Consider the following 23,222-nt stretch of genomic DNA (forward strand, 5'->3'; position numbering starts at 1 on the left):
ATAACAAAACTAACATAATCCAATTTAAATTCTGCCCAAATTCAACCTCGCAAATTTCAAGCGCAATAATTAACAACAGGTCCCTAACAGAAACAAAAACAACCTAATTTCTTGGCTTACAAATCGATGATGTGTTAAATTGAAAAAAATCATATCAAAGAAATTACCCCCAAACTAAATTCAACATGTTTTGCTATTAGATCTATGCAAAAGATAGTAAATATGAATACCTTAAAAACAATATACTTTTCATATTTTCACTCGAGTTTTAGAATAATATTCTGGGGAAATTTTACAGATAGTAACAGTACATTCTTATTACAAAAAAAGAATGCATCTTCGTCGCTTTTGCAGTTGAGACCTTTGGTCCGTGGTGTAGAGACGCTAAAGATCTACTCACCCAAATTGGTACACGCCTACTGTCCCGTACCGGCGATCCTAGATGTATCAATTTCCTTCGTCAACGCATTGGAATAGCGGTTCAGCGAGGGAATGCTGCCTCCATCCTGGGATCATTTCCTAACTCTATTTCGTTAGAAGAGATCTTTCTCATTTAATGTGTAGCGTACCTGATTGAGCACGGGTAGAAAGTTCACAAGAACAAAACTTCCACGAAGAAATTTTAAAATTAGAATAATAACAGGTGCCAAATCTAGGGAATTGTACAAGAGCATTAAAAAAAAACTACAAATAATGCCCTTGGCTTGTCAGTATATTTTTTTCATTAATAAACTTCCTCATATGTAATTGTGAAAACTTTGTACCTAATGCAACAGTTCACAGCTTAACCTCCTTAGTCCTGAGAGTATAGTATACTATACTACACTTCATACATGTTTATGATATAAAATGTAAGTGCAGTGACCCGAAGTCTAGTATAATATACTGCATTTGTGCCTAACTGTAACCTACAAAACTATTTCAGCATTTTTCCTCATTTCAGTTACTTTTTTTGACGTGTAGAAATTATATTGAACATTAAAAATAAAACAATGACTCAGGAGGATAAATACTTGTCAAAAGAAATGACTTTCATACTCCATCAGCAAATCTATCGTGTTATCAAAAAGGAGTGTGTTATATGTAGGGAATGGATTTCTAGTTCTGTACCTATTTTGTTTGCTATGTCTTAGACATAATATGTTATTCAGATATCTCTACGTTTCATGTACACAGGATTCCCCTATTAAAATTCTACATGACATAAAATGCCTAAATGAACCATAAACTCCTATAAATGCTTAAAAACTATTTTTATGTCTGAAAAGTGTATTTTTGGTATTTTTCGTATATTTAAAATGTAAAGAAATAAAAAATAAAAAAAAAAACTCTCTTACAGGCAAACTTTTGTATGACAAGTTACTTCCATATTGGTCTTAGAAAGGGAAGGAAGAAGATTTTATCTAATTTCCTGGAATCGAAGTTCATTTGGAAACCTGTATCAGTGAAGAGGAACAACTATTTTTCAGTCCCAGAGTTGAGTGATTACTAATGTAAATAGTTCCTTTATTATTGTTTCTTTTTCAGTCTTTTGTATCTGATTTTATACTCCTCAAATTGTACTTAAAAACATAAAAAAAAATTATATTTTTATATATTAGTTTATATCCTTCACCTATTCAAAATGATGAATTTTTATACATAGAAATTATCATTGTTTATTGAGATTCATTTTTCTATGATAATATAGGGTTGACATTGTTTCACCATTTTCTGTAAAGACTTATTCATTGGTTTTTGAGATTCGAGACAAAGTCACCCCAGGTCGACGTGAGATTGTGCAATTTTTTTGCAAAAAATATGTAGACTTAGGAAATTTCAATAACTTTGAAAACTGGCTTTAAATTATTTATTAAATACTAAACAGTTTGAGAAAAATATTCTAGAAATAAAAAAAATACTTTTCACATAATAAGAAAGTTTTAAAGGGGAAAAGGTGCTGAAAATGAGACAAAGTCACCCCGGAGGACAGTATTTAATAACACTTTATAAATGGAATGAACAGTAAAACTTATGGATAGTCTGTACGAATATATTCCATGCAAAGAATTTGTAGGAAAATAGGAATTAAGACTAAAAATACAGTAACTTAAGACAAATAATTCGTAGAGAATATTTTATTCCATTTTACACAATTGAACTGAAATGTCAATATAATTAAGACACCCCAGAAATCCCACTCTAATACACATAACAAGGAACATTTCTCCTGCTTCCTAATGGAATGCAGTTTATTCTTCTGCTTATGGAACTATACTTAACACAACAAATTATAAGTAATAAGTCTGAAAAGAAACATCTTCCATACTTGAAACACTTCATATAAACATTTCCACACCACTAAAACATTTACATTAAATATTCCTCATAGTAATTACGTACCGGTACAACTTATTACGATACATCAGAAAATGTATATACTGCATTATACATAGGTTCTTATATATTATCGATTATCATTAATATAATTATTATATACAATTTGGCATAATGTATGCCTATTCTTATTGCTGTATGTTTCTAAGAGGGGAAACTATGACGTCAGATTTAACTAACCAATAACAATACACAAAAATACTCTTGCATTAGGCCGTGAACAAAAACGGAGCACTAACACCAACATCTTAATCAAAACATAGTGAACTAAACTAAACACTTTGGAAATATTTTGAACACAAGTAAAACAGATAATGCCATATTAGCGACATTTAAATTATTACATAAAGTGGCCATATTTATCGCAAGGATCAGTCATATTCCGAATTATAATTTCAACGTGAGTTGAGGCAGTGGTTATAAAATCCATTGGAATACAAACTTATAACTGTGCAGTTATTATTAAATATTTTTACGTATAACATTTTTTGAACTGATTTATAAAATTTATGACTTTTAGTAATATTTAAAACATTACCTGACTAAAGGACATTTATAAAATAACGATAATAAAATATTTTTCTCAAAAATGTGTGAATGTACGTATATAGTCTGTCTGATCTATATTTTCCACACATAATAAAAACATAATTTAAAATACCTATAGATAATTTCTGCCTATCCTCAAAGTACAAAGTAAAAATACTTTATTAACGAGTTAACTCAATCATGCATATTTGAATAACTACCTCACTACCATTCACAGCACATGTAACTAAATCAATGGTATTCAATCCAAGTTCAAAGCCAGTCAATTTTTGGCTCTTCTAAAACTAGAATTCTCATGTTTCATATCAGAGTCACTCAAAACATCATAAAATTCCACTTATGGTTTGAAGGACAATACAGGGTTTGTGGTAGAAAATTAAGTTCAAAAACTGAAATTTTATAAAAATAATTTGTAACCAATGTAATAAAGAAAGAGCGAAAATGCGTTAAATTATTCATAAACATTAATTTTGTAACAACAGAGTTATCGTTTTTTGGTGTACTTAAGGTTAACGTCCACAGATGGAATTTGAATATTGAAATTTTTGAAATATTATCATGTAATACTGGCATAGGCAGCTTTTGATCAGAAAACGCTAGAATTTATAGGGGTTACATGTTACCATTAATACAGGGAGTTACTATGCAGACTGGTCACACTCCAACCTCTACCTACGAAAATCTGCTGGTGAACTGCAAATGGTTATATGCCGGCATACGGACAAGTACGTACATGTTGTACTAAGCAGACCGGTTCCACTCCACCCTTTACCACTTAGCTTCCTTGGGACAGGTGCACCACACTACCATCATTAAGCTGACGGAACATTACTACATGGGACCGACCTGCATAGGAACTCTCTGTATAAATAAATCAATCCGTGGCGCTACAGCCCATGTAGGGCCAAGACCGACCAGCCCGCTGTTGGCCTCACGTCCACATGCCGAAACAGAGGTGGACGATCATCCAACCAGAATGGAGGTATCGTGTGGTTAGCACGATTATCCCCCCAGCCATTATAGCTGGTTTGCGAAACCGAATTTTCGCTACCTATCGTAGGTCCCAAGTCCATCACAATGCTGGGTGGGCACCAGTCCCATACACTGACCGAAACTTCATGACAAAATTTAACTCTCTGTAGCCTTATACATTAATATTAAACTGGACTTTAATTATAGTTGTATTGCAAACTGCAAAGCTATATGCTGATTGTCAATGCAGAAAAATGTAACTCAATAACTAATGTTGCATTTCAGAATCGAGGGCTATAATAGTGCTATTGTATTTCATCATCTTTGCAATGCATTTCTTTGTAATTATTATTCTGGCATTCAGATCCCTCAGATATATAATTCCCCCTCACATATTACGGATGGTACCTCTACAGTATAGTTAATTTTCATTTGGAGTTTTTAATAATTGAATTATCTAGGTAATTATTGATTTTTTATAAAAGCTTCCCCATAATAATTGAACTTGATGGACAGTAGCAGTACCTGTAGGTACTGTATTTCATTTAACGACACATTCAAATGCAAAGGTTATTCAACGTCGAAATTCAACGTGAGCAAGAAACGATTGACAAATTTTTCATAAAAGCCTCTATTAGGGACAGGATTATTTTACGTGTCGAAAATCTACGAGATGGAACCTACAGCTTTACTTTCCACCTACAGAAAACCAGAATGTAGATTTTATCGCCCTCAGTCAGGTTTGAACCTGCAAACCTCGAATTCAATGACCAGCATGATAATAGCAAGACTACCAAGGACGATTTAACATATAAATAAGGTGTAATATTTACGTAGCTTGCCGATGTATATATATTCTTATCTGATAGTTAGGGCATTTCTTTTATTTTAGAAATGCAACACTGCGTTCAATCAGGTGCATAATCAATTGTCTCTGCATTGGTCATTGAGTAGACAATTTTTTTCAACACAACATAAATTTCAGATCAATGAAAATATATTTATATGGAAAAATCAATGCTTAAACAGCCTTTTCCAAAAAATTAATACAGCAACAAAAAGAAAAGTTGATTTACTCTTTGGAGATACAGGTTACATAAAGAATAAAATGATATCTTAACCATTATTATAAAATATCTCCATTACTGCAATATATGATTTTAATATATTTTCAGTCTGTTCAATACTTACTTTCTAGTTACTCCCAAAGAATGTGATTGTAAAGCACACTATATACCATAAACTTTAAGAAGTACATGTGTACATAGCATATCACTGATGTAAAAACCAAAGACTGAATAGAATGTAGTCACCATTGTGTACAGATAAAAATTACGAAACGCAGAAAATTTCAACATACTGGACGAAAAACATTGTACAGAAAATAATTAATAAGTGTTAATGCTTAGAGTTTTACGAATGCACGACTTTTAGGGTATAATTTGTGTTAGGATCACTGCATTGTCTTCGTTCTGCTTTAAAGTTAAAAAATAATAATGTCGTTTTATTAAGAAGCTCTGTCCAAAGTCTAGCCTTTTTTGTTTCTAACGCTATGTCTATATTATAATTCAAAATTAATGCTTTCAATATATTTCCATATATAAAACTGAATACCATTGATCTTGAATATATGCTAGTGAATATACTTCAGGTAGTGATTAAATATTGTCATGATAGTCACTTATGTGGTCATATAATGCCCACGAAGTAAAACAAAAAAAATATATAAAATGACAATCCTAGATAATAATACCACTGATGCTTCCAGTACCTTATCAAGTAGCAACATAAAATCTTATCCAACATAAATTAGCATACTCATCTCTTTGTACTGAGAAAAAAGTAATTCTTTTGAATTATCTTCATATTCTTATCACCATTCTATACCTGTTATCACCAGTATCACTATAAAATCCCAACTCTTAACACAAATCTCTACAAATACGTGTGCTAGTTTGTGCAAAGCAATACTTATATATGGTCTTATTGTGTTTTTATTTTGTAAGAGTTAATACCATATTTTACGTTTAAAAACTATCCAATGAAAGAAAATGTCATTACAACTTTATTTTATAATTATAATTGAACTCCAACCCAGCAATAAGGTCAGTTACTTCAAGACAAAAACACGAGACAAGAACTATTGACGGAATCAAAAACGTTGTCGGACATCTAATAGCACTGAAACGAAAAATTTTTAGTGGATATCTTCTTCTATGTATCTACAAAGGAATGAAGTAGTTTATGATAGGGCAAAAAAGAAACGAAACCCAGAAAAAAATTATAGTTTAGAAGCACAAAAAGCCAATCAAATGACTTGAAAAGAAAACAGATACAGCACAGGAGAAACAGGGGACTGATATTTAAAAAAAAATTAATATCCACCAAAATAAAACAAAAAGAAGCAGTGGTAATATTCAGACTAAAGCAGGACATGACTGATTGGCTGCTCATCTCACACAAACGCACAATATGCAGACCTCAAGAATCAATGAAGGATACCAACTACCTAGTTAAAATCAAATCAAATCCACTGCGTGATAGCCCAAGGAGGGCCAAGGCCTGCCAACCGACTTGTGGTATCACGTCCACATGCTTCAGAAAACATGAATGATCATACAACTAGGGGTTGGGCACTGATCCGATCCACTGACTCAAAATTTAATAAGAAAACTTCTTTCCTCCTATGGATAAGAATCAGTGCTCATTCCATATTACTAGCCCAAGCATGATGTTTTAGATTACTATGGTACAGGATAAGCACCTCTTCTTCTGTATGAAATTGAACAATGAAAGAAAGCAGGTAGCAGATTTCGCAATATTGTACTGAACAGTTTTGCATATAGAATGTTACATCAGCAAGTAGCAGATCTCGCACTATTGTATTGAACAGTTTTGCATATAGAATGTTACATCAAAAAAACTGTGCAAAGTTACACGAATTCACAAATATTTCACATATGCTCTTTGCCAGTATTTGAGTATAACAAGTTTTCTTCAAATTTTCATATAGGCTACACACATATATTGAAAGCAGACAACTGGAAATTAATATCTTTGACAAAGGAAAATTAAAAAATACATGTAAAAATATATTAATGTTAATAGCCAATATTTTGCGATGAAAAATTTTAATGTTAGTTTTGGTGCGAGAGAGAAGGAACAACCAACAATTACAATCACATGCACTTAAAATGTCGAACAGTATAATAAATTTCCAGAAAGGTAGTAATGTTTTTTTTAATATATCGCTAAAAATAACTAAAAAGTATTTTATGTTCTTCTGAGAGTTGATCACATTTGTCATATTTATTATTATTATTACAATCTTGTCTAAGTTAATACTACATTCAATGATGTTAAATATACATATGAATAAATAAATTCGATGTATATTTTTTAACAAAATAAAGAGTAGAAATTCTTGCATTTTTGTCATTTGTTTTCTAACAATGAAGGAAAATTTTTTGTGTTTTGCAATCATGTATGGAAATTTAATTAGTTACATCAGGGGTCGTCAGCACAGAGCACGCTGGGGCTAGAGTCTCTTACCCGCGGAAAACGCAGTGCACTAGGGTGCACTCCGTAGCTGCTAGCGGGTATGCTCTCTATCTCTCCCTGTTGCACGACAGTGCACACCAGACAGCACTGCGTACCCTTTGCACATTTCAGCGAGTGCTGACGACCACCGAGTTACATGTTCAATCCGCATACAGTAATATCACTATTGGTATGGCATTGATCACGTTATGCTTAGTTACTTCAAACTGAATAAAGAAGAAACTGAGTCAAAAGTGCCTAATACAATGGAAAATCACATATTGAAAATCATGTTCAGTAGTGTTAGATTGATCATATAAATTTCGTGTTCCATTTTAACTTTTTCTTCACTTTAACTCTTTCGAATTAAAGAGATTACTTCAGAATCAGCAATAAAACAACATCCCGACAAAAGAATAATGATAAATTAAGCTACCAGATAAAATGGAAGAATTCAGAGAAAATCTACCTGACTGTCGATTTGTCCACTGGCACAGTTCAAACTTGGTCATGATTGTTTCAAGTGACTATTTTTTTCATTAAACAATTTAATTTCTCATAAAGTTGTTCAGTTGTCAATGTATCACTCTAAAATTTGACCAGAATGACATTAAACTTTTCTTCAATTTTAAACACGTTCATAAGCATTAAATAAATCTTTGTTTTAATGAATGTTCTTGACTTGGTTCTCTACTTTTTTCTTTGTAATTATCCCCGTTTTGTAATTTTATTGAAACTTAGTTATGTTCCATTTATTACTAAATAGTTATTTAAAGGAACCGCTCCCAAACACGAGCTTGCTCAAATAATTCATCATCAGCAATATGTATTTATTTTGTATTGTATGATAGTATTAAATAAATAATAAATAAATATGGAGATTAAAAGAAACTACAAACATTACAAGCTTCACTTTATATGGAATTCTTCTCATCATCAGACTAACAGAATCCAAGGAGATCTAGCTAATCTTATCTGGATGCAGTGCGTTACCATAAACACAAAAAGATTGATTTCCATATCTTTAAGATATCAATAAACCTACATCTGCACCTATATCAAATTTGAGAACAATGCAATTTTATTATTACAGAACAGTATTTTTAATTTGTAATTAAAAACTGACAACCAAATAAATGATCCACAAAGAGAAAATATTATATATATATGTAACATGATGAAACGTATGCAACTTTTCAGCAATAACATTTATAATTTTATTAGCACGTTGTGAAGTGTGCGAAAATGGGGGCTGCAGAGTAACTGACAAAAAAATTAATGAGCAAAAATAAAATTACCTTGTAAATTAGTAATATGTCTAACAAGTTTAATAGTTGAGAAAACTTTGAGCAATTCAATTAATTCAAACTAACTCCTGTTTTTAAAGTATATAAATTTTATTATTTAGAACTATACAAGATTCAGATTCTTCCATTCATAGTTTTATGTCCAAGGGCATTTCCATTACTGCAAACCCAGCATTCCCCAATCTTTCCTCTTTTCGCCTTCCTTCATCTGCATATACGACCCATATAATTATCTCAAGAATGTCTAAGATTCAGAATAATGTTCTAAAAAGTAATAGTTTATTCTGAATTTTGTGAACTATTAGCTTAATTGAAGAATATTGCTGCAGTCACAATGTCAAGGAGTTTCTTTTAAGGAAGAAAATTATAATGTATGAATATAGCAAAATTGTCTTACATATATTATAAAGTTATTTGTACTTGATGATTCAAGATCAGCATTCAAACACCAAAATGGTAAATGTTTATCGGACAACAAAGTAAGACGAATCATATACTAAAGTGATAATGAGGGAAATGAAAAGACAAAAGTTTTGGGGCGAGAGAGCAGGGAAAAGCCGACAAATTTAATAATTAAGTTAAAAAAAAGCAAGATAATATTATTTAGTTAGACTACAGAACACAATTCAATTGAAACAAAAGGTAATTTAAAAAGATAGACAAGAAGCAGAAAATCTTACTTGAATACAAAGGTGCAATCCCTGATCTATTTTAATGTGCTTCTGTGTTTGTCAAACTGTAAGTATATATTGGTATTAATATTCACATTTGAATGAATTGAAGCTTGCATACTTTCACTGCATCCTACTAATTACATATACTGTAACAGTCAACATAATTGCTGAGAAGATTATAGATGATCTAATAATTCCATTATCTGGTTCTCATCGAACTTGTTTAACTCCCTCCCCCCCCCCCCCAAAAAAAAAAAAGTGGCTGTGCTGTGCTGTACACAGAGTATTTAGGCTATTCACTCATACATTTGGGGGGGGGACATAATTATTAATGCTCATAATATTATATAAAGAAAGATTACATTGTATTCAAATTATATTTCTTTTAACTAAACTTCTCAACATGTATGGTAATCAAGTGGTTAAAGCGCTAGTGTCTGAACTAGGGTATGGAGAAAATTCTGAGTGTGGATTTCCTCACGTGAGGATGTAAATCCAGTAATCCCATGATGTAATAGATTTACTGCACGTGAATGATTTCTTAGATATCACCACGTTAACATTTGTGAAGTATGACAGATGTGACATGCTGATTCATAATTTCAAAATTTTGTTTTTGTAAATGGTATACTTTGTATGATGATAATAATAACAATAATAATAATAATGACAATAATAATAATAATAATAATAATAATAATAATAATAATAATAATAATAATAATAATAATAATAATAATGTGTCAATGATGTGAGTAAATCGAAAATAGGTATCAATTAAACAGAGGTTAATTTAGAAGAACTAATAAGTTAGCAGTCAAGTGCTCGGCATTTTTTTGTAAAGCTTGAAATGTTTGCTATTATACAGATTTTCTCTGTCATTGATACAAGCTTGCACTGAAATTCACTGTTTTAAAGCTATGAAATCATATTAATATCGACATATAAATTAAACATGACTGAAGAATGAAAGAACGAAAAATATTTTTACCATATATGAATACCACAACCTACAAAAATTCTCAACTTAAATACGGTTCCTAATTACAATTTTTATACATCACAGAAAATGTCACGTGTTTTCATTAACTTAATTTTCAAAATTATGCTGTTGTTCACAAAGAGCTAGAACTCGGTTTACATTAATCCTAGAGTTTCCTAGTAGGCCTACACATGTTTCACTACCTCAATATAGTTAAAGTCGTCTGCAAGAATTTCCATCCTTTATAGACTTTTATCTAGACAGGTCTGGCCAATTTTCAGTCTAAAATTATTGTTTTTTTTTTCAAAGTGCTCAATATTTCTCTCGTATTTCTATATAGTGATATAAACAGTTCTTTGTTGTGATTCTGTCTTTTGAGATAAATACCCCCTTATAACTCCCGTTTTTCCCTTTAAATTACATTTGGTTTTTAGTTTTTGTTCTATTCTGAGCTTTATTTTAAAAACAGATCTGCCTGTCCATTATCAAATAGTTTTATATTTGAATGATCCAACGACATATTGAAAAATATGCTTGTGTTTTTATTCAGCCATACATGAATCTAATTTCGTATTCAATTGCAGAAATCGTCTGATTCTATACTGTTGTTGCTTATATTGCAGGTCAACATACATTGGTACTACATTTTGGAGGCTACGTAATGAAATGTATAACTGGAAACAGTTACTTACTGTTGTTAGTTGTACTAAGAAATTGTGAGTCTGATTGAAGTAGTATAAACTGAGAGCAGATTCATTACATATCTCTGCTGTTGTTTTCATCTGTGTTTCTTAGGGAACTGCCTGCATATTATTGGTACTGTATCCATTCTCCTTGTGGATGTTATCTCGTTATAGTTTCGAAACAATATTTGTATGATTTGGCTATTAAGTCTGTTAATTTTGAACCTTTTCTCTCATAAATATTTAAGCATTCAAATTAGATAATGATTTTACTGCACCGTAATCAATAATGCTTAAGAAAGAGAAGTAATGCAATCACAGTATTTATAACTTTAGATGGTCATGTATTCATGGTGACACATTACACAATATAGTCCTACACACAGCATTTGTGAGCCTTTTTCTCACCTCAAAACAAAACCTCGTTTTTCCTCTGGAACCGTTTACTAACAATCAAGAAGATTCCCAACAAAAATTACATAGCAGGTTGTCATACATATACATAAATCAACTACACTCTACATTACAAAATACTGCATTGATATATATATATTTTTTTTCAGAATAACTATATATGCCAACCCTCGATTGTTTTTGAGAGATGAGTACAGCCAGATTACCACCCTCTTAAGGATCCACAATAAACTATCCTTAAGTAAACAATTTTGAACAATTATCTTTTGAATTAATATTGTTATTTAGAATAAAAATGAAGGTGTCTTACTACTATTAATAAAGCACGTACTTTTAGTACATCATAAGACACATTGACACAAGACTTTAATTAAAACCTATACGTCAGCTTCTTCACTCAAACAAAGAATTCATAGTACCTACCAGTACCAGCGCTGTAAATTGTAAATGTCAGAATTTTTATTCTACATACACCAGTAATATTATTAAATACCAGTACAGAAGAAATGTCTGTAAAGTAGAGCTTATTTAAATGTTGTAGGTCTACTTAAGTAACAATATAGTCAATACAATCGAGTTCTTACTATGGGTATATGCACTTTTTCTGTTATGGACGTTCATGAAGTGGAAATGACTTTTCATTTTAGTACATATTTTGTTCCTATATTATAGTTTTACGAAATTTCTGTATGATATATTTGATATACTTGAGTAAAAGATTGTGTTTCTTGCTTCAAAGTGTCTTAAGCATGTAATATTAAGCACGAGATTCTTAAAAAATACTTCAGTTCCTTAAAAAAAAAAGGTAAAATCGATCTCATTATAATTTCTTACGTCATATTCTGCATGCTGATACAAATTTTAAGAAAAGAGGGCTAAATAGAAACTTACAGTACTTAAAGTTTTTACTAATTTTTACAATTTGCTGGAAAAGTAACAATATATAAAAATTAATCCATCCTAGAAAGAAAAAAAATGTCACAAACGTTAATGTGCATATATCCAAACACCATGTTCTTAAGATAGTGCAGGGAAGAAAACCACAATTAAAAACTAATTTTCGAGACGAACAGATTTCATAAGGAAGTAGATGAAAGAAAACAGAATAAGAAGGTGAGGTTCCAAGCAGCCTACCTGTAATGATCAGCAAAAATTGCGTAGTTTTACAGATATATTTTAAATTAGAAATAATAATTTTGAAATTATTTTTTTAGATACCTGTATGCAAAACATTCGAAAATTTCAGAAAAAGAATGGTATCATGCTTTCCTTTAAATCGCCCATTACGCAGTAAAAGTACTATAATAATTTGAGATACGAGTACTCATTGTGTTCAATGTAGTGCAAGTTTTATGGGTTACATTTCATCAGGAAAGGCATGGTGAACAGCTCCTGGTAACAGATCCAACAAATAAGTTCCTCTCTGTTTTTTTTAATTGGTAATATTACAACGCTTTATCAACTGCTACAATTATTTAGTATCTGAGTAAATGAAGATGATAATACCAGCAAAATGAATCCAGAGTCCAGCGCAAAAAGTTACCCAGAATTTGCTTTTAATGGGGTTGAGGGAAAACCCCAGAAAAACCTCAACCAGGTAACACATTCCTCTCTTTTCACTTTCCTTAATAACAGAGCTGATACATGGTTCCGAAACTTCGTATATTTCTGCATCTATGGCACATTGCAAAATCCAAAAAAATCCTACATTTCACTGAGTAACTTTCTGTATCACTTGCATGAACAATGCATTATGGAACCACCAGCATAGTTCAAGCATTTGCCTGCTGATCCAGAGATGCGTGTGGGTTAGATTCCCGCTTTTACTGATTACCTGGTTGGTTTTTTTCCGAGGTTTTACCCAACTGTAATCCCTGGAGAAACCACGGCCTCATTTCGCTAAATACCATCTCAATATCACCAATTCTATTCAACACTGAATAACCTAATAGTTAGTACAGTGTCGTCAAATAATTGAATAAAGAACAATGCATTATTCATTTTTTCGTACTCTGCTACGAAACAGCAAGTTGTGGGAATAAAAGTTCTGTAACAAAATAAAGTTAGTGCTGATTATATATATATATGTAACATATATAATTTGCTAAATGTTGAGGATCAAAAAGGAAAACAGAGTTTGGAGAAGGTTTAAGAAAACATAAAATGTACCTTTGTTATATCATGACACTATTTACAAGTTAAAAATAATATGAGATGAAATTCAGAGGCAAAATATATTATACATAATTGTCCCACTACAAATTTAGAACATTCAGCTAACAATGTCAATGTGTCCTGTTCAAATTCTTCTGAAGAACATCATGAGAAAACATTGGTATACAAAAAGAAATATATATAATAATGATTTTTATTTAATTTAAGTGTATTTGTAACCAACCATAATAAATAAAGAGAAAAGTTTTATTTAAATTTTAAAATATTCATTTTAGTGCATATTTGAGAAGGATTTTTTAAGTTCGTCTCAAACTTTAGATAATTGTTCAAAATCAGTTACATTTTATCTTCAATTATGTACAAAGAGAAGTGCCAGATGACAGCCCATTATATTGAGACGAGTCCTCTCCGCTGCTGGAGCAGTGATGTGGCGGGCGGTGTGGCACCTGGAGTGGAACTTGGAGTGTTCTCCTTAGCGACTGACACAGATACTGTTGCAGTTGAGGGGGCTGAAGTCTTTTTCTCCTTAGCGTTGTTGGAAGTAGAATTCGCAGTCTGTCCTTGCAATTTCACCCATGTCTCACCTAGAGCTTTAGCAAAGTGGTCATCCACTGCAACAAAAGTACACATTAGCAATTATCTTGAAAATGACGTAAGAAGATTGTATATTAGTTTCTCCAACAAGAGAAGGAGAAGAAAGGAAGAATAGGGAGAAATAGAAAAGAAGGAAGATAAGAAAGATAAGGAGAACAAAAAGAAGAAGAAGAAATGGATACCATAAAGACGACACATACTTTCTCGTGCATTTTATGCGTCTTGTATCTATTCAGTTCCTTTAACATGTTAAGACTGATACTACTGGTTATAGATTATTTCCTTGAGCTGTCATTCATAAAACATGCTTAAAAGATATTATTTAATATGCAACAAAACATGAAGATGAACTTTAGTTTTCTGCAATGTTTTGTTTAAGTAGATATATGTAACCGTTTCTACTGTTATTTTATTACTTGCGAAAAATCATCATTTAAAAGTGACACAAATTTCAAAAGGATTAATTATATCAATGGTTTCTAATATAACTCTGAACATAATTTTTTCTCTTTTCATTCTAAACCTGTTAGCCCACATTAAATATTTTCACAGTGGAGTATAATCCTCTGACAATGAGGGACTAACCAGTTCTCTCTTACTTGTTTACAACCGAAGAGGGAAGAACTTTGAAAATTTCGCAACGAAAAGTAGAACTAAGGGGAAATTAACTGTCCTATACCGCCAATGTTAAATTTGCTTATTTAATGGTCCAATCACAGGAACTACTGAACATGTCAAACTGAAATTTTTAAAGGATAAAGATACAAGGTTTCTAAGTAAATTGACGCAGATTTATAAAGAAATACAAGTTCAGAAAAACATTTGATCTTCTAAAATAATGTTGATTTCATTTTCTTATTTTTTAACTATTTTTTTTTTCTGGTCAAACTAATACATATACATCACTTAATGTGCGTCCATTTAATTAATTTATTGATGTCAACATGTGTTTAAAATTTCATCCTTATACAGTTCATAGTTCCTGAGAAAATGGGGCATTTGCATAAGAATAACATAATTTCAACATTACTTAAAACAGAGGACACAATACATCTACATACGCCGATCACATAACCAATACTAACCATACATACAATAACATAAATACGGACATGGAAATCCTACACACACAACCCAAGAACCAAAAACTCAACACACTAGAACAATACGAAATATACATACACACTAAAACACACCCCGATCAAATCCTCAACACACAGATCAATTTCAGTACACACACACTATTCGACTCCACACTTCAACACCTTCCAACAATAAAACACACCCTCCTAAGAGGCAGAGAAGTTCGAGATGACGCCGCGATCTAGTAGGCTCTGATGATGGTGCGTAAGCACTGAAACAGCTGTAAGCCGGACAAATATTACATATTTAACACGAGTAAGTCCACTAGTTCATCAATTAATTATATGCAAGTGTTAAAAGTGGTGTACGCAAGATTCAAAATGGATTACTCAAAAAATTCAATTTTTTTACAACTTATATTTATTGATAAAATCGGCGTCACTTTGCTTAGTTACCTTGTATCTTTATCCTGTAAAAATTTCAGTATGATTATTGAGTTAACGGATAATTAAATAAGCAAATTTAAAATTGGCGTGCTATGGGACGGGGCAGTTAATCTCCCCTTAATAATTTCGCTAAGAAATTTTTCACCTATACTAACTTCTCCAACTCATTTTTTCAGTTTATTACACGTAACACAAAGGATTAATCAAAGAATCATCTGTTGAATCTTGAATGAAATTGATGGCCACTGTATGTTTTTTACATTAAATAAACTATAACTTTATGATTTCTTTACTGTGTTAACTTTTGCAATTTACCTGGCTGACTAGTTTCGAAGTGGTATCCTTCATTGTCCGAAGCCTAATGAAGGTTATTCAGTGATTATAAGTGTTAAAATAATGTATCGAACAATGAATAATAATAATCAAGACAAAACAAGACATACACAAATACAGGACCACATGCATAAAACAAAGTTATTCAGTGATTATATGTGTATAAAAAGAGTGTATCGAACAATGAATGATAATATTAAATAAAAATATATCTTTTACTAAACGTTATTATATTTCATGTGCAGCATTCTCGGACAAATTTACTTGAATATAAACGAAATCCGACCAATAGTTTGAAGGAAATCGCTGTGCATTGACAGACTGTATGCCCAAAATCATTTTCACGGAATGAGGGATGCTGTAAACATCTATTTCCACAAGAATGCAGAAATAGATTCTTTATTCTTTACAGCAACATAGTATTTTCTCTTTATGCTTCATAAAATAAAAAAGTAATAAGGGAAAAGTGGAGTAGGATTAGCATAAGATTCTACAGCTGTTGTCTTATTTGTTGTCCTTCTCTCAAGAACTGAATGACAGAGGCCTTGCACCAAAAACAGTCTTCAAACGTTTCTATACAGCATGGTGGAGTTTCACTACACACTGTTCTAAAACCAGCATCTTAAAAATACCACTAACTACATTAATAGGCAGACCCTGGTTCTTCAAGCACCACAGGAAGTAGAAAAACTATATTAATATTAACCAGATAGAAAGTTACAGTTAAATCAGGAGTGTAGTACTACCAGGACGGGCCAGGGTGCCGCCCCAGTACTTTTTTCTGCAACCTGGTAGCACCCTGCTTCTTTATTTCGACTTTTAAAATAATAATTGTCTTACTTACTTCTTATTCAAGTTTATATTTTATAAGTATGGACTAGTAGTAAATAGCAGCAGATTACTAATAATAATAATAATAATAATAATAATAATAATAATAATACAGTATTTACTTGCGCACTTAAACCTACATATAACACCCCCAACTTCTTATACGGCCCTTTACCTCCACACTGATGTCTACATACAGTTACAATAACATACTTCTTAGTCGGCCATGATTCTGGAAATTTTTGTTGGTCAGTTTATTTTCTTTGGTGAGTTGAAGTCTCTGTGACTGATTTTAATTACTGAGTAATTACAATAGGTTAATCGGAAAGCTCTTCTTCCGATGATATGTCATTCACATAAATTCATATTTAAATGATCTTGTAAAATGTGTTTGTTAATTGTAAGGCTTCACACACCAAGAAAAAAAACTATAAAATACTTTTTCTTTCGAAATAATCGACACTGTAAATGTCTCTGACATATTGCATAATAAGAGTATGTACTACTGTCAATGAAAGTCAAAACCAGACTGCCCCCCCTAAACACAATTGCTATAAATACGTTCGAACAATGAGATGTAAGATGTAAGAAAATCCTATGGAGTTTCTAACTTTTAAAGCTAATGGCTACAAATTAATGTTATACACTCACTATGTTACATTTCTGAAATTATTCTACATTTTCAAAAATATGTTAGAAAACTGAAATGTACAGTAACTCACCTGAGAGGCCAGTAACAGTAATGCTACTACTACTATTACTGTTACTATTATTGTTGTTTGTACTACTATCTGAAGAAAAGAGGCTCATGTAGTCTTTGCCAAGTGATCGCCTGAAGTGTTCATCAATTACTGGATCACACATACCTATAAAAAATACCCAAGTTTTAAAACTTTTTATAAATATTACTAGTCAACAACTAGCACATTGGCTTTCAAATCTGAAGACATTGCTTCAAATCATGTACCAGGTATAATTTGTGGAAAGAATAATGGAACTGATTTTCTCAAAGTGACCCCTATCTATCCACACTGTAAGGCCAGCCAAGATCAGTCAGCTGAAATTTTATTTCTCCTCTTAAGGGTCGGGAATCAATTTTTGGTGGATCTTTTAAGATTTCTGGTACAGAAAGCGATGTGAATCAGGACTGTGTGCACGCTTTTTAAAACAGTGCGGTTTTTTTAAGGGGGAATACATTATAGTAGTAGTTTATAATAAACTTTTTATTGGGTCAGACTAATAATTTAAAATTAATTGCAATATCACGATTTCAAATGGTGTGTATATCTCCGGTATTATGTATATCAGATTGAAATCTTTCACTATTTCATTTTCTAACTAGCTGATTTCTTCTCAAATGGGGAGGGGTGTTAAACCCCCAACTTCTCCCCCCTGTACACGGTCTTACATGAGATACATGTCTTGTCATTTATAGATCTGTGTAAGGCTTCATTATTGCAAAATAAATTAAAACAATCTTCGAATATAATGTCCTTTCATAGAGAGCTAATAAAAAGAACATATAACTTACAGTAACGTAGTCTATGATGTATAAAGTGATGTTATAAAAACGTGTTTTTAGGTAATCATGTAGTTTTCAAATGCTGAACTCTTAACAATCATTAACTCACCAGAAAGCAGTTCACGTCTGTGACCCTGCCTCCCATTTTCCTCTTTACTCGCGCTTTTGTTGTCCAGACTTCTGTCTCCCCACGATGTGGAAGCGGGAGGCGCACATGTGATGACTGAGGGCCGAGCTGGAGCAATTCTGTAGTTCGCTACCGACTGACTGTATGGCGGAGGCGGCTTGCTGCCCCTCGTCATCGTCATGTCCAGGGGAGTGTCACCCGTCGTGGAAGTGTGTGTGCGAGCTCCCAGAACATCTGGCAGGGGAGGTGTTACCGGTGTGTCGCATGTTGTGCTGCAATCAGATATAGTTTGCTTACATACTGCTCAGTCTGGACCATGCCACAAATCTGCAACCTTGGTAGTTTAAAAATGAAACAGTTGTAACTGGCAATCTAATACGTAATTCTTAAATTTTTAACTATTTGCAACCTTTTATTTATGCAAAATAAGTTTCTCGTCTATGTTCAGCATCAGAACAAAAGTGAGACATTTCCTTGAACTTTAAAATGATATCACTGTGTGTGTACGGAATGCTGAGTCCTGATTTGAGAAGCTACTTTCTGAAAAACAGACACATTAATCGCATTATTTTTTTACTTTATAACTACTGAAACATTTTTTTATTCTTATGTTCAATATTGTTTATGTTTATGTTTCTAAATACAAAATAAATGCTAATAAGAAACTTTTTGACTTATTTCGTAAATCATCTCGCGACCCTTCTCAACCCCTTACCGAGAACCGCTGTGACTTACTGTAAACTTAAAAATGGACACATCAAATGCGCAACTCTGTAGTATTACACAGTTAGCCTATGAAGAACGATTAATTAAATTTGAAAGGTTTTAAAATAATATTGATAACCATATCAATACATTTTGTAGTGTATTCCCATAAACAGAGCAGCTTTCACCTGCCGTAATGCACTACTCCAATGAATATTTTACACGTGATACTGTCTCTTCTCATTTAAAATTCCTACAACAATGAAACTGTCATTCATCTGCCAAGGCATTCCTGTCATGTTTACTTTAGGATTGTGAATGTGCCGAATGTTTGTAAATGTGCAATACAGACTTATAGGGTAGGCAAATAATTTCCATTAAGCAATGAGGTGTCGCTCGCGTTACGGAATGCGCGCTGGTTCGAGTCCTCATGGAGGAAGAAATTTTCTCTTGAAATTTCGGTCAGTGAATGGGACCGGTGCCCACCCCGCATCATGATGCACTTGGAGAGCTACGATAGGTAGCGAAATCCGGTCACGCAAACCAGCTATAACGGCTGGGGGGCTGCTAACCACACGATACTTCCATTCTGGTTGGATGATCGTCCACCTCTGCTTCGGCATGTGGCCGTGAGGCCAGCAGCCGGGTGGTAGGTCTTGGCCCTTCATGGGCTGTAGCGCCACGGATTAAAAAAAATTAATGAGTGAGTCCGCATCTGCGTCGTTACGGTACCGTATACGTCATAAAATACGAGTTTGTCTAAGGGCGCCTGCATGTATGCTACGATTCGTGCAAAGGTCGTTGTCACTCTGCCGTGTAATGTGTTATTCATTATAGATGACGTTCAAATTCGTCCGTCAGCTTCCTGTTTTGCACAGTACGGAATCATATTTTGATAAAAGATGAAGTGGTAAACGAGGTCTCATCCCTCGGTAATATCTTAATCCCATTGACTTCAGCTTTGGCCATGTCAAGAGCTTAATACACGCCACAAAAGTGGAAAAAGGCTATGAACATTTTCAGCGAATTGTCGAAGTCTGCAATACCATTCGTACCATAGCGGGCATTCTTCAAATAACGCCAAACACTTTATAGAACAGGGCGGTTGTCAATTTGAACACCTTCTTTAATGAATATTACTTTAACTGGTCGAGTGACAACGATCGTTGTATGATTGATTACATACGAGTATGAGACATGTTTTATGACCTGTAGCGCCGTAACGACGGAAGAGCAGGCACACGTTTCTTACTGTGAAAATAGTAGACCTATACCTGCTGTCTTCCACCTACTGTATAAAGATGTAACAAAAGTTCTGAAACATCCTGTAGGTTATCTATCAAAATGTCATTACCACTCTATTTTTAGTTTGTCAAGATGTTAATACCTATTTCCTAATTTTTCAATGTTTAGACTACCTTTTATTTTTAATTAATATTCACTGAATGCTATAAGTAGGCCTACTAATTTAATATACACTACGATTTTGTTTTTGTTTCAATCATCAAACATAATGTTGTAACAGGTTTACTACTACAGTGCGTTTCAAATTCTATGCAACGGGTTCAGTGAAGGTAATCTCTTAGAAAGTCAACATGCAAGCTTACTCAAAAGATCGGAATTCTGTAGGTATCTAGAGCCACGAAACTCTTAAAGTTGATATCTTATAAAATAATCATCGTACATGAACTACGCCCTGCTGACCCTGTTGATTAAATATTTGTACCTGATTATTAAATCGGGCTCGCGACGTAGAAGCTTTGTTTACCTTCAAATAAATATATACTGTAGTTCTGAGAAACCAAATTTTCTAAAAAAAAAAGTTCTACATCATGATTCTAAAATCGGTATCTAGTGTGTTATTCGAGGTGAAAGAGTAACAAGATCTCTATTTTATGATAACATTATAATTGACCTTAGGAATACATGATAACATTGTAAGTAGACTTGGGTGTATAACTGAGACCCTTCAACGATTTTTCGCCCTTAGCTGAGGAAAAGCGGTTGTATGCATTATTTCAGCAGAATTCTGCCACTATGTATACAGCCAATGAAACCTTAGGCGCCATAGGACATTTTCGGAGATCGGATAATTAGTAGAAACGTGTTATTCCCTCGATCCCCCACATAGAAAATGAAATTTCACATTACGTTCTCGTTTTCGGGGACCTATATCACACCCTGCGATTTTTACCTAAGGAGCAATACAAACGATAAACTGCAAAGAAAAAAAAAAACATATTCTAGATTAACTAAGAAAAAACAATAGCAGGAAATTTGTTCAATTACATGAGAGGAACTTTAACGTCTACACATTTTTGACATTTCTTTACGAAACTCGTCCACACCTGTGGAGTAACGGTCAGCGCGTCTGACCGCGAAACCAGATGGCCCGGGTTCGAATCTCGGTCGGGGCAAGTTACCTGGTTGAGGTTTTTTCCGGGGTTTTCCCTCAACCCAACACGAGCAAATGCTGGGTAACTTTCGGTGCTGGACCCCGGACTCATTTCACCGGCATTATCACCTTCATCTCATTCAGACGCTAAATAACCTAGATGTTGATACAGCGTCGTAAAATAACCCAATAAAATAATTTAAAAAATTTACGAAATTCCTCATCACATTCCTGCGGACAACATTTTCAACATCCATAATACTGTAGTAAAAACAGAATATCAGTTCGAAGAACTGTATAATACTGCAGAAGTGATACCTATTTTACTTTCCTAATGTTACTGATGAGCAGGGAACGGATTTATATGGACTAAAAATATATGAAAAATGTAAATATATATGTAGTTATTTTTACCAAAATATGGAATTAAATATGGATTTTTACCAAAATATGGAATTAAATATGGACTTAAAATTATAAAAAAAATGACTATGTACGTTAAATATTGGTACATTTTAATCAAACTAAACAAAAAATATAATGGACGTACCTTATCTTCCAATGTAGTTTCAACAAAACACAATTTTTATTGTCTGTTACCATAACAATAGGTTACAAACATTTCTTTCAAGTGCTGAAAAGTGAATCTTCTTCTATTGTCTCTGAGGATAGATTTATACTGACTAAAAGAGCGTTCGACGTCACAAGAAGTAACTGGTACATAATTCAATTTCACAATGTCTGCTGGGGATAAGTCCAAGTTAATCTTCACTGTTGATTCACCACTCATCACAGCAACAACCTTTTGTAGTTCTTCATATCCAGGGTTTTTTGAAAGTACAGTGTCCACCTTAGCTCTTACTGCATCTGCAACTTTACCTCTACCACGATTCAGTTGTTCCACAGTACTATTTATAATTTCAAAACTTTCAGATAGTGAAAGGTGCCTATTTTGGAGACTTTTGAGCGTTTTTATGATGCATGAAAATGTATGCTGAATGTGAGCTAAGTCATTCTTCACACTTATGTCACAGGTAACTGTTTTCGCAGTATCAATTGAGACTGCATCTTCAGAGTCCAATGCAAGGAGAACATTGTTAATAGAGTCTATATGTTCGGCATAATATTCAACTGCTTCTAGCCATGTACCCCATCTAGTTAAAATTGGCTTTGGTGGCAATGGAATTTCAGGGTACATTTCTTTCAACACGTTAACTCTACTGGGAGCTTTGAGAAATACTTTTTTCACTGATGAAATCAACAAATCTACTTTAGGGAAATTGTCTCTGACCACTTCTGCCACACGATGAAATGCATGCGCCACACAAGTAAAATGAGTCAATTTAGGATATACAACAGATAATGCTTGTCCAGCTTTGACCATATAAGGGGCAGCATCGCTAATAAAGAATAACACATTATCGTACATAATACCCTTTGGCCACAGGATACCCATAGCTTCGTTGAACAGTTTAACTATAGTTTTGTTATTGCACTTTTCTAGAACATCACAA

General features: G+C 33.0%; 1 protein-coding gene across 3 annotated transcripts in view; it reads right to left on the reverse strand.

The window, feature by feature from the left end:
• Positions 1–2,102: 2,102 nt before the first annotated feature.
• Positions 2,103–23,222, reverse strand: part of Tgi (Tondu-domain-containing Growth Inhibitor) — a 196,535-nt gene continuing 175,415 nt past the window's right edge. For all 3 annotated transcript variants that reach the window (XM_069818491.1, XM_069818492.1, XM_069818493.1), the window contains 3 exons: positions 18,591–18,880; positions 17,682–17,825; positions 2,103–14,283 (listed from right to left, as the gene is read on the reverse strand). In XM_069818491.1, coding sequence (XP_069674592.1) covers positions 14,060–14,283; positions 17,682–17,825; positions 18,591–18,880 — 658 coding nt within the window. In that variant the 3' untranslated portion in view covers positions 2,103–14,059. The remainder of the gene's footprint in view (positions 14,284–17,681; positions 17,826–18,590; positions 18,881–23,222) is intronic.

The sequence above is a fragment of the Periplaneta americana genome, chromosome 2, assembly GCF_040183065.1.
Source record: "Periplaneta americana isolate PAMFEO1 chromosome 2, P.americana_PAMFEO1_priV1, whole genome shotgun sequence".
Taxonomy (NCBI): domain Eukaryota; kingdom Metazoa; phylum Arthropoda; class Insecta; order Blattodea; family Blattidae; genus Periplaneta; species Periplaneta americana.